A 12,181-nucleotide genomic window follows, 5' to 3' on the forward strand; every position below is an offset into this window, starting at 1 on the left:
TTAGAGAGGAAAGGAGAGGGAGAAAGAGATAGAAACATCAATGGTAAGAGAGAATCATTGATCGGCTGCCTCCTGCACGCCCCCCACTGGGACCAAGCCCGCAACCCAGGCATGTGCCCTTGGCCGGAATCGAACTCAGGACCCTTCAGTCCACAGGCCGACACTCCATCCATTGAGCCAAACCAGCCAGGGCGGTCTGGCTGCTCTTACCGAGAGCCATGAGGTGCTACTGCATGATTTAAAGGGGGAGTCGGTGTCACCTCCGGGTACCGAATACAGTCTGGGAGCGCTACTTTGGGTGCCAAGGTATTGGAATTGCTGACTCTGCGAGGGGGTGTGGTGGTGTTTACAGTGTGGTGTGCACACCACTCAGACGCATCGCCTGGATGTGCGGAGGCCTCACCTTGTCCTCCTGAATTGGCAGCACCTGGTAATCTGCATTATGCATAAAAGACCCCTACAGTTCGTTGCTCCTGAAAGTGGAGCATGGAATTTGACCCTGAGCTTCTGAGTGGCCAGAGGGAAAAGGGGAAGAGTTTCAAGGTTTATCGTCCATAAGGGAAAAAAGCACACCAGTTTCTCTCGGCATTCCTTTTCCTGACTCTGAGATTGAAGAGAAGTTTCTGCTACGGGCCCTCGTGGACCCTGGCCTCAGCATTTCCTAGTAACAGAACATGCAGCCATCGCTTCGTAGCAGGACTCCTTACTGTAAGCCAGAGACACAAGGCCAGGCATGATCCATTTTAGGGAATAGTGGAGGTTTGTTGATCCATTTAGGGAATAGTGGGCCGTAGTTATAGGTCACTTGCATGGATTCGAGCTCCTCTCCTGTACCCCTGGCCTGGGTCAGCCTCAGAGCTGGTGTGAAGCCCCTGTGGCATGGAGTGGGCACATGTGTGGGATGGCTCTGAGGCATGGGCCCTCTGTCCCAGGACACCCTGGAGAAGTGTGGCAAGTGTGGCGAGGTGGTCCGAGAACACATCATCAGGGCCCTGGGCCGGGCCTTCCACCCAACCTGCTTCACGTGTGTGAGCTGTGCCCGGTGCATCGGGGATGAGAACTTTGCCCTGGACAGCCAGAACGAGGTGTACTGCCTGGACGACTTCTATCGGTACGAGGGGGCTCTGGGCTCTGGGTGGGCAGGGAGGACAGGTGGGACTCGGGCAGAAGCGCAGAACTGAGCCTGAGTCCTGGGTCCAAGCTTTCCTGCAGGAACCGGGTCTGCCTGGTCCACACCCTCTACCTGGCCAGGTACCTGATTGCAGCTACCTTTGTTTTTAAATATATTTTTATTGATCTCAGAGAGGAAGGGAGAGGGAAAGAGAGAAACATCATTGATGAGAGAGAATCATCGATCGGCTGCCTCCTGCATGCCCCCCACTGGGGATCGAGCCCACAACCCGGGCACATGCCCCTGACCAGAATCGAACCCGGGACCCTTCAGTCCACAGGCCGACGCTCTAGCCACTGAGCCACACCAGCCAGGGCTGCAGCTACCTTTTTGAGCACCTACACTGTGCCGGGCACTACACTCAGGTTAGGCCATTTCATCCTCAAAAGTAATATAGTAGTAAATTAAGAACAGAAAGCTTCATTGCATCAGGCCACGAAGTATGCATACATCACTTCCTGTAGGGCAGGTACTATTCAGGTTTTCATGTTACCAAATGTGGAAACTGAGGCACACAGCAGGTAAGTGCCCAGGGTCTCCCAGCCGGTGGGTATGGAAGCTGCAACAAACGCCTGTCAGCCTGAATCTGGGGCCTTGCCCTCAACCTCCAGATCACAGTGCCTCCCTCGGAGCTGGAGCCTTAAGAAGCAGTAGTGAGCCCCAGTGGCTGGCTCAGCGGTTGAGTGTCAACCTATAAACCAGGAGGTCAGGGCTCGATCCCCGGTCAGGGCACATGCCGGGCCTGCGGGCTCCATCCCAGTAGAGGGCGTGCAGGAGGCAGCCGATCAGTGATTCTCATCATTGATGTTTCTATCTCTCCCTCTCCCTTCTTCTCTCTGAAATCAATAATGACATTTAAAAAAAAAAGAAAGAAAAAAGAAAGGAGAGAAGAAAAAGTAGCGTCCTATAATACAAGACCAATGAAATGGGCCCCGGCCTGCCCCCCCAACTCACGTGAGAAGTCTCTGCTTTCTCAAACGCTGACGTGCCCCAGTCACTTCCTTGCCTCGAGCTAATTATACCCTGGGAAGCCGGGTCTAATTACACACGTCTCTCCACCGCTCCTGCCAGGAAGAAATAGGCCTTTGCGGTTGTACTCCAGGTGCAGTCACATAGCAACAGGTCTGAAATAGCACTGGGAGCTGAATGAGAGCCAGCCCCCGTTCTGACAGCTAATTTCTGTGGTTGGCGCGAGCGCCTCCCCAGCGTGGGTTCCTTTCCCTCTAGGAAATTCGCCCCTGTGTGCAGCATCTGTGAGAATCCCATCATCCCCCGAGACGGGAAGGATGCCTTCAAAATCGAGTGCATGGGAAGAAACTTCCATGAAAATTGCTACAGGTGCGAGGTGAGTAGAGCGGTGATTTAATGATGCTGTGGGTTCTGTTCGCCACTGCCCGGGCCCTGGGCTGGGACAGGTCAGGGTCGGGCTCGGCCCCCTGCCCAATAGCAAAAATAAATAAGAATGGAAATAAGCCCTAGCTGGTTTGGCTCAGTGGATAGAGGGTTGGCCTGCAGACTAAAGGGTCCCCAGTTTGATTCCAGTCTGGGTTGTGGACTCAATCCCCAGTAGGGGGTGTGGAGGAGGCAGCCGATCAATGATTCTCTCTCATCATTGATGTTTCTATCTCTCCCTCTCTGAAATCAATAAAAATATTTATCTTTTTAAAAGAGAATGAAAATAGTTACAAATAGAGTCTATTAATCAGAATTCTTTGGATTAATGATAGAAACTAAACCTGCTTTCCGCAAGAAAGGGAACCACAGGCCCAGCTGTGGTGGCTCAGTGGTTGAGCTTTGACCCATGAACCGAGAGGTCATAGGTTCAATTTCTGGTCAGGGCACATGCCCGGGTTGTGGACTTGATCCCCACTAGGGGTTGTGCAGGAGGCAGCTGATCAATTGATGATTCTCTCTCATGATTGATGTTTCTCTCCTCCCTACTTCTCTCCCTAAAAATCAATAAAAAAAAAACTTTAGAAATAAAGAAAGGGAACCATGGGGAGGCTCATGGTGACATCATTAATGATATCCTTAGGGCGCTCTCTCTCTCTCTCCATTTCTCTGCCCTTTTTTATGTGTTTGCTTCATCTTCTCTTCGTATGGGCTGGCATCCTCTATAAGGACGCGGATGCAGTGCATGGGCCAGGTTTATGTCCTTTTAACTTAGAAACCACATCCAGGATCCCATTCAACCCCAAGAAGGCCTCTGATTGGCTCAGTGTGGGTCACATGCCTATTATGGACCAATTGTAACTGGACAATCAGGGGGTCCAGGCTGCCTGCCACTACTTGAGCCAATTAAGCAGAGACAGGGTTAAAGCATATACGTATGAGCATTTATTCCAATACTGCCGGCAGCACGGGGGAGCAGAGGGTCATCCACAGAACTCTGCTCTGCAACCCCCCATGAGCCAGCTGCTTATATAGGGCAGGACAAGGATTACGTGGGAGAGTAAGAATAACAGGCATGGGGAAGTAGGCAAGGTGTAATGGTCACAGGTACCAGGCAATGTGGGCTGGGGGGTCACAGAGGGCGGGCGCCTCCGGGACTAGATTGTCTCAGCCACGAGGTTGTAAATCTTTCCATAATGAGAGGCGGTTCTCGGGAAAGGAGGCTGGACTGCATTCTGATGTGAGCTCCAGTGTCCCAGAGCGCACAACTCTCAGCCAGGTGAGAACGTGCTTTCTCTAATCAATAATCACGGTTACCAGAGCATGGTTTATATTTCTTACAATTATAGCTAGTCCCTAATATTCTAGTTCTGCCCCTAACACAATCACTGGCCAGGGGCTATGGGGCCAGAGGCAGAACCATATGAAACAGGAGTTGATACAACTGTAGGAAGGAAGAAGAAAGGGATGCAGGGCAGACTCACGCCACAGATGTCCCTTCTGGGTGCTGGGAAAGAGCACGTTTAAATCAGCGTTGAGACTTCCCTAGGCGGTTTGGCTCAGTGGATAGAGCTTCGGCCTGCGGACTGAAGGGTCCCAGGTTTGATTCTGGTCAAGGGCACATGCCTGGGTTGCAGGCTTGATCCCCAGTAGGGGGTGTGCAGGCGACAGCCAATCAATGATTCTCATCATTGATGTTTCTCTCTCTCCCTCTCCCTTCCTCTCTGAAATCAATAAAAATGTATTTTTTAAAAATTAATTAAAAACACATAAATAAACAAATCAGTAAGCATGGGGACTAAAAAGGCAGCGATGGCGTCTCACCAGGGTGGTGGTAGAGGAAGTGATGCTTACTGCGGGTCTTTCGGGATGAGTTTGTCAGGTATTCAGAGAGGGGAAAGGACCTCCACAAAGAGGCAAGGCCTGTAAAAACCCACTTTGGCACGAGCAAGCCTGAAGGATCGGAGCAAGTGGAAGTTCCGGCTGTGTCTGGAGTGCTGTGTGTGGGAGGGTGGGGTCAGGGAGAAGGAAAGGACCCCATGTTCCAGGCTAAGGAGTCTGGGCCTCGGGCTGCCGGCAGGGATGAGGCTGAGACGGAAGGCTGGCTAGAAGCTAGTGCCGTCGCCCCAGCGAGACATGCCCAGGGAGTCGCACAGGCCCCCACACCAGACCCGTTGAAGCTCTGCTGTTACCGTCCCTGACAGTCTTCATGTTTGAACAGGGGTGTGAGTTTTCATCCCCCCCCCCCGCCCCCCGGGCCCTGCAAATTATATAGTCAGTCCTGTTGGGGAGGCTCCAGGAGTCCCCCCTACCTTCCACGGTCACCTCCATGCCACTGAGGTGTCTGTCTTCTCCGGTGATGGCGAAATGGTAGCAGCTTTTATGGGTGTCACCTAAGTGGGAGCTCCCAGGGCAAACCTCTTAATCAGCCGTGAGTAATTCTTATTCATGCAGATAATGGGACCAAGAGGCTGTGTTCACGGAGTGTGACAGGGGAGCTTGGTCCGGAAGTTGACAGATCGCTTCATAATCATGTTGTCTTTGCTGCTTAGAGTCCAAAGTCCGACTGATAAGCATCTTGAAAGAACGATGAGGAAAGTCAAGGGCTGTTATCACCCCCACAGCACTCCTAAGGTCCAGGGCTGATTGGCATTTCCCTGGGCCCGGTTAGTGAGCACATACCCCCCCCTGCATGCCCTTGGTCAGCGTGGCCAAGGCTGCCGGGCCTCCCGGGCTGCTGCTGCAGAGCGTCAGTTGGGACTCCAGCAGTTACGCTCCAGGTGGGAAGGCTCAGACCACGGCGGCCTGGAGCTGATCGGGGTGCTGCTTCCCCAGGAAGGGAAACGGGTTTCGAGGTGCCGTCCACACTCCTCTCGTCAGCCCTGTTCCATGTGGTCCCCGTTACTTACTTCCATCGCTGGGAGGGGAACGATACTTTTGTACCTGGATCGTGTTTTTTTAATTTATAAAATGTTTTCGTGGACGTCGCCTTATTTAATCAACTATGACGATCTTGCGAGATGGGAGTTATTGCCTCCATTTAAGATGGGGAAACTGAGGCTGAGAAAAGTGGTTCCAATCCTTGTTCGCCTGGACCAGGTCTAGCCAGCTGTCTGCCACCCAAAGCTCCTTCCCAGGCCGTGTGACTCGGTCATAGTAGAGATGTTTCCTCACTTGATTCTAATTTAGAAGAGGTCACATGTGCCCCTTGGGGACTGTGTGTTTGGCGCTGATGCTCTCAGAATGCCAAACAAGCGGCAGACGGGAATAACAGGGCTCCCGGCATTGAATAGTCCTTGAGAGACTCCAGGTGCAGTTGCAGAAAAGAGACGCACGAGGGCGCCCTCTGCTGGCCTTGCTGGGTCCGAAGGGCACCCATGTGCCCAAAGTTGTCTCTGTGGGGACCAACTGATGAATGCAGCTTCCAGGGGATGCCAGCCACGCCCTGAACCGAGGCCGCGGGCATTCATCGTCCCCATTATTACTCCCCAGCATGTGCCCTGGTGCAGCTCAGATGAGGCAGGGGCTTACGAGGCGGGTGGGCTGAGCAGGCTGGGCTCCAAACCCCCATCTGCCTGGTCTGACATCCTTCGGTGATTTGAAAAATTGGGATTTTAAAGTGTGTGCCAGTGTTGAAGCTGTGCAGGAAGTGGAGCGATGAAAAGCCCTCTGGACCCTGAGTCTGGGACCGGGGGCCAGCCCCACCCCTCCCTGGGCCTCAGTTTCCCCACCTGTGCGGTGAAGGCGGGGACTGGTTTAGTTCCCTGAGTCTGGGACCGGGGGCCAGCCTCACCCCTCCCTGGGCCTCAGTTTCCCCACCTGTGCGGTGAAGGCGGGGACTGGTTTAGTTATTCACTCAGCAGCTACTTACAGTGGGGCCTTGACTTACGAGTTTAATTCATTCCGTGACGGAGCTCGTAATTCATATTACTCATATGTCAAATCTTAAAGTGAACGAGTGAGACATGTGATGCTGGGCTGATGTTGTGGCGTTCACTGTGACGTTCGCTGCGCCAGCTAGCGGTGGGGTATCTGAAGCTGGCTTGTAACCCGAATTTTAGCTCGCAACTCAAAGCAAAAAATCGGCCGAGAGACGGCTCGTATCTCGAAAAACTCATTAGTCGGGACACTCGTAAGTCAAGGCGCCACTGTATTGTGAGCCCACGGGGCACCAGGCTCTGGGCTGGGCGGGATCCAGCAGGAAGCAGGGTTACTGCCTCGCAGAGGTTACATCCTAAAGGGCTGCTGGGTGGTGGCTAAGCCTCTTCTTTCCGTAACCCCTCAAGGGACGTCTCCCAGTGTCCCCAGCTGTCCCCTCGACTGATGCTGCTCATCACTCACAGCCCCGCGTGGGGGGAAGCGCCGCCTGCCTTGTCTTCCCTGATGGAGACCTGGCCCAGGTGTGCTGGGGGCACAGGAAGGAGGAGTCTGTTCACTCAGTTCATCTCCTCGGCAGATGCTGGGTGAGCCCCTCCCCGGGGGGGCTCCGTGCTGCCTCCGGCCCGGGGTCCACCCGCATGTCTCTTGTCCCCACAGGACTGCAGGGTCCTCCTGTCCGTGGAGCCCACGGATCAAGGCTGCTACCCGCTGAACGACCGTCTCTTCTGTAAGCCGTGCCACGTGAAGCGGAGCGCTGCGGGGTGCTGCTGAGGGCACCCACCGCTCGCCCCGGTTGGGGTCCCTTCCCTGACTCGGTTTCCCTTCCTGGCCTGCTCTTGCACAGTTTCCTTCCGAGCCACTCCAGGGACCAGCCCATCCCGTCTGGGATGCAGGGCTGAGCCCCCCCGGCCCCAGCCTCCTCCCAGCTCAGCGGTGGCTGTAGACGGTGCCCCTCAGACTGTCACCTCTTCCTTCCATCCTCTGGGCACGGGGCCTCTCTATACCATGAGCATCACCCCTGGGTGCTCATGTCCGAGGCTCCGGTCGCTCTTGTGTGCTGGCCTTGACCCCCCATTTCCAGGAGTGAGTTGGGGCGAGTTTCGGGTGGCACCCTGGGTCCCTAGCAATGACACTTTAGCTGTCCCATAAGGTGCTGAGATCAGCCCTGGCTTGCAGGACTTGAGCCATTTGAGTAAAACTCCAAGGTTCCTTAAAAAGCGCTTTTTAAAAAATTTAAATGATGGGAAACATTCTTTGGATTTTGTTTTTGTTGGGGGTGGTTGTATCGTAATAGGAAATGTCTCCCGTTTGTTCATAAATGGACAGGAATGGTGGTGCATGGCCGTGGCCTTCTCACCCGGGGGACATGGGGCCCAGGCCTGGCTGTGAACCTAGGAGGGGGGCAGGAGGAAAGGGTGGCATGTGCCGACACCCAAGGACATTGGCCTCGCTCCACCCTGCGCCTGGTGCTCCTGTGTGCGAGTCAGCTGACATTGATCGGGGGCCTGTTGTTTGCCGGGGAACAGGGTGCAGGTGCTCTGGGTGTTCCTCCTGCAGCCTTGATGGAGGCTGTGCACCCCCCCAACACCCACCCTCCTTCAGGACAGTGCCGGGGGGCGGGGTGCCCCTTCAGCCCCTTGGTCATCTCCCCAAGTCCCACTTGGACCCTCCCACCTAGGCTGCCCTGTGACCACTGCCTCTTCAAGGCCACACCTAGAAGATCCATCTTCCCTTTTAAGGAAAATCACTTTTGTTGCTTTGTAACCTCTGAGGCATTTTGTAGAACATGAACAGATGAATACGTGCTTTGCTCCCTGGGGTCTTGATGCACCACAGGCTCCTAGGAGGCTGCCCCGGGCCCCCAGCTCCGAGAGCTTGTCTGTAGAGCCCCTTAGGGCTTCAGAGCAGAGCACAGCTTCTTGCCTGAAGCTGGGAGGAGGGGGTCCCAGACTCCAGGGCTTCACGTACCACCCCCACAACGGTCATCATCAAAGACCTCACATTCTCTCGTTTCCTTAATACTCTCTTTAAATCAACATACTTTTTTTTTTTTTACTCCCAACTTTAGTCTTGTGCTAAACAATATATCCATGCAGTCACTGTTGATGTGCTAGTTCTATTTTTTTCCTATTATACATGGAAATAAATGCATAACTATTAGAAGTCCATCTGTGTTCCGTCTAAGATCTCGCCTAGCTAGACACGAACCTTTGGGAGTAGCCCTGGGACAATGCTCATTGGGCGTCTGCTCACAGTGGCACGAGTGTAAGTGCATCCTTCCCTGCAAAGGTGCTCACAGTGGCACGAGTGTAAGTGCATCCTTCCCTGCAAAGGTGCTCACAGTGGCACGAGTGTAAGTGCATCCTTCCCTGCAAAGGTGCTCACAGTGGCACGAGTGTAAGTGCATCCTTCCCTGTTCCAGATGCCAACATCCATAGCATTACCCCTGCTTCCGGAGAGCTTTTTTTATATCGAGGGTGTGGCCCTACAGCTGTGCTTGGTGGGGAAGCAGCAGTGCTCGGAGGATGGGGTGCTGGTCACTTCCGCAGCGGGCCCAGAGGTGGCCACAGTGAGCTGTGAGGTTGGAGCCCACCAAGGCCTGACTCTGAGGGCCAGGCCAGCTCCCTGCTGTCAGGGCCACTGGCTTAGTTTTTCCTCCCATGAAATTGTACCCTTGTGCTGTGATTCCTCATGGCCCAGCCTGTGTCTGGTTGGTTGTTTTGGAGCAGCAGTTCCCAACCTGTGGGTCGTGACCCCCTTGGCGGTCGAACGACCCTTTCACAGGGGTCGCCTAAGACCATCCTGCATATCAGATATTTACATTCCGATTCATAAGAGTAGAAAGATTACAGTTATGAAGTGGCAACGAAAATAATTTTATGGTTGGGTCACAACATGAGGAACTGTATTGAAAGGGCCAGAAGGTTGAGAACCACTGTTTTGGAGGGATGTTGTCTGGATGAAATCTGGGGGGTGCTTTTGTCTTCCAGGCTGCACATTTATACACCGCTTCATAGAGGGGACACTTCTAGGGGGGTTTCTGCAGTGAGAAATAAGCCAGTCACAAAAAGAAGTGCTGTATGATTCCACTTAGATAAGGCATCAGGGGTCACATTTATAGAGACAGAAAGTAGAAGGCCCTGTGTGGAGAGCCCTTCGGAAGGTGGGCTGGGGCGGGGTGGGTTTAAGGAGTACAGAGTTTCAGTTGGCACGATTAACAGTTTAGAGATGAATGGGGAGATGGTTGCACAATAGTGTGAATCTAATGCCACTTAAAAATGGTCACGAGGCTACATTTTGTTATGTATATTTTACGACAATTAAATATGTATATTTAATGCTCAGGGACCGAGAGGGGCTGATAAAGTGATGTAGGAGTCCTGAGAGGGGAGACAGGTACCCCTGACTGGGGTCCTAGGAAGGCTGGCCATGCAGCCCGCAAACCCAGGGAGGTGTTGCCGGCTGACCTGGGCTACCGCGCACAGCCACTAGAGGGCAGCATGGGCTAGCGAACTGGGCAGGCTTCTCCAGATGCAAGAAGGGAATACTTCCTGCCCGCCTACTGTGCGTGATTCCCATGAGGATGAGAGAAGAAAACAAACTGGAAAACTGTGGCCTCGCTGCAACCAGAATACACCCTCTTGGAGGGAGGCCTGTGTTGGTCTGTCACCCCTGCCCAGGGCCCCTTACCTGAGGCCACACCCAGGTGTTCGAAGGTGTAGTTCACACCAGCATGTGTCCATGGCAGCTGAATGCTGCTCCCCACACTGCTAGGAACACAGGGGATGGAAATGAGGACTTGATGGGGAGCCCACAGGGGACAGGAGGAGGCTGGGCTGATCTGAAAATATCCCAGTGACCACACTGTCAAAGAAATGGTTAGTCTGATCAATGTAAAAATACACTTCTCATAAGGTGAATAGCTGCTCATTAAACATATTCACAATCTCTGATGTAGGTACCATTACTACCCCGATTCAGAGACAGGGACAGGGCACATCAGAGAAGTGGTGTAACTACCCAGGGCTGCGCAGTGAAAACCACAGGCCTCTGCCACCAACTCAGGTCACAAACACATACCTTCCGGAATGTTCCAGATGCCAACATCCAGCTGAAAAAACATCATAACTGCCTAGCACCCTCCCTCTTAAATGCTGCTGCTTTTGGGCTGTAGGCCTCCCGCTTGCCCGTGAGATGAACTTCCCCAATTCCTTCGGAAAGGACTTTGTACCCCGAGTGTGAGTCATCCTGATCTCGTGAGCGGTCAGCAGGTTAGAGACCACGGAGTGCACCCTCTTCGTGGCCTTCCTGCTGCCAAGGAAGCGTGCACGTCAGCGGAAAACTACACGCTGTCCACAGCAGACCTTCCTGGGCGTTGGAGCCCAGCCGGGCGCTGCCTCTGAGCTATGTTTCAATGTAAACTGCGGGCCTCTGGTCAGTTCTGTCCCGTCTGGGAAGCAGTCCTCAGCCCCTTGTGGGGGAATCACTTTCGACCCATTTGCACGTTCATTTTGATATTCCTGACCTGTACACGGCGTGTTCTTCTGTCGCCCTTTGGAGCTAGTCATTCATAACTTGTCCACCCGGTTCCCCTGGGACAGGGGTGGGGAACTTTCTTCTGCCAGGGACCATTTGGACACTTATAACATCGTCCTCTTAACATCATTCACTTAATGTTCATGTTTGTTGCTATGAAAAAAAGCTCCTAGATTTATTGAATTTCGAGTCCCGCCTGTGGTGGCCTTGGCAGGGCCAGACCAAATGATTTCGAGGGCCTTATGTGGCCCTCGGGCCGGACGTTCCCCACCCCTGTCTCAGGAGCAAAAGGAAATGTGTAACACGTGTTGATTGTATATCTGTATGGGAGTCACGGTTTTACCTCTTTGTGAAAAATGCTTCCTTCATCGGATGTGTATGGGTGGCTCCTTTAGGCCAGAAGAGGTGGTGTTTAGGAGCCTGGAGAAGCAGCAGGCAGCCCGGTCTCTGTGGCTCAGTGGTTGAGCGTAGACCTATGAACCAGGAGGTCACGATTCGATTCCCAGGTTGTGGGCTCAATCCCCAGTTGTGGGGCATGTGGGAGGCAGCCAATCAATGGTTCTCTTTCATCATTGATGTTTCTATCTCTCCCTTCCTCTCTAAAATCAATAAAAATATATTAAAAAGAAAAAAGAAGCCGCAGGCAGGTAGCAGCGCGTCCCTCTTCCCCCCCCCCAAACAGTCTCTGAATGAGCGGGAGGGGGAGCCACAGGTCTTAGCACATCCTAGGCGCTCTCTCTGATTGAGCCTGTAACCAGCTACCTGACCTTCAGACAACCCTTTAGGCCTGAGGACAGTAGAAACTGACTTTTATTTCCTGAGTTCTTGTGTGGGGTGAGGCTAGAGCGGTCCGATGATTGATTCTTCCTGACAAGAAGCAGGTTTCAGCAGGGCTGGGTAGCTTGCCCGTTCAGGTAACCAGACTGCCTGCCCGGGAGGCCCAGGCGGTGACCTGCCTGCCTGCCCCTCAGGGGGCACGAGGGCCACACTCACAGCTGCTGGGGGCTGGTCCCGGCTTCTCCGTGCTGGTCCCGGGAATCCTCCCAACACCTCTGCGTGGGAGGCTCTGATCATCCCATCTTGCAGGTGAGAAGACAGGGGCTCACGGAGAGGCTATGACTTGCCCACAGCCAGTGGCTACAGTGGGATGTTGCACCCTGGGATTCCTAACGCTCAGTCTTCAGGGCCTGGTCAGAGCAAGGT

At 53.6% G+C, this 12,181-nt stretch overlaps 1 protein-coding gene and 1 long non-coding RNA gene across 3 annotated transcripts in view; one reads left to right on the top strand and one right to left on the bottom strand.

The window, feature by feature from the left end:
- The window catches only part of FBLIM1 (filamin binding LIM protein 1), a 61,785-nt gene extending 53,177 nt beyond the window's left edge, over nucleotides 1-8,608 (top strand). The window contains exon 6 of the mRNA XM_005886184.2: nucleotides 7,100-8,608. Coding sequence (XP_005886246.1) covers nucleotides 7,100-7,213 — 114 coding nt within the window. The 3' untranslated portion in view covers nucleotides 7,214-8,608. The remainder of the gene's footprint in view (nucleotides 1-7,099) is intronic.
- A 727-nt stretch (nucleotides 8,609-9,335) lies between these two features.
- LOC106724765 lies at nucleotides 9,336-10,620 on the bottom strand. Of its 2 annotated transcripts, none has more exons than XR_001360606.1 (3): nucleotides 10,523-10,620; nucleotides 10,133-10,209; nucleotides 9,336-9,482 (listed from the first exon to the last, which is right to left on the bottom strand). It is a non-coding gene; the product is annotated as an uncharacterized LOC106724765 (long non-coding RNA). The 2 variants fall into 2 exon arrangements; XR_001360605.1 differs by having other exon boundaries at nucleotides 10,133-10,212.
- Between the last annotated feature and the right edge of the window lie 1,561 nt (nucleotides 10,621-12,181).

The sequence above is a fragment of the Myotis brandtii genome, unplaced genomic scaffold, assembly GCF_000412655.1.
Source record: "Myotis brandtii unplaced genomic scaffold, ASM41265v1 scaffold96, whole genome shotgun sequence".
Lineage (NCBI taxonomy): Eukaryota > Metazoa > Chordata > Mammalia > Chiroptera > Vespertilionidae > Myotis > Myotis brandtii.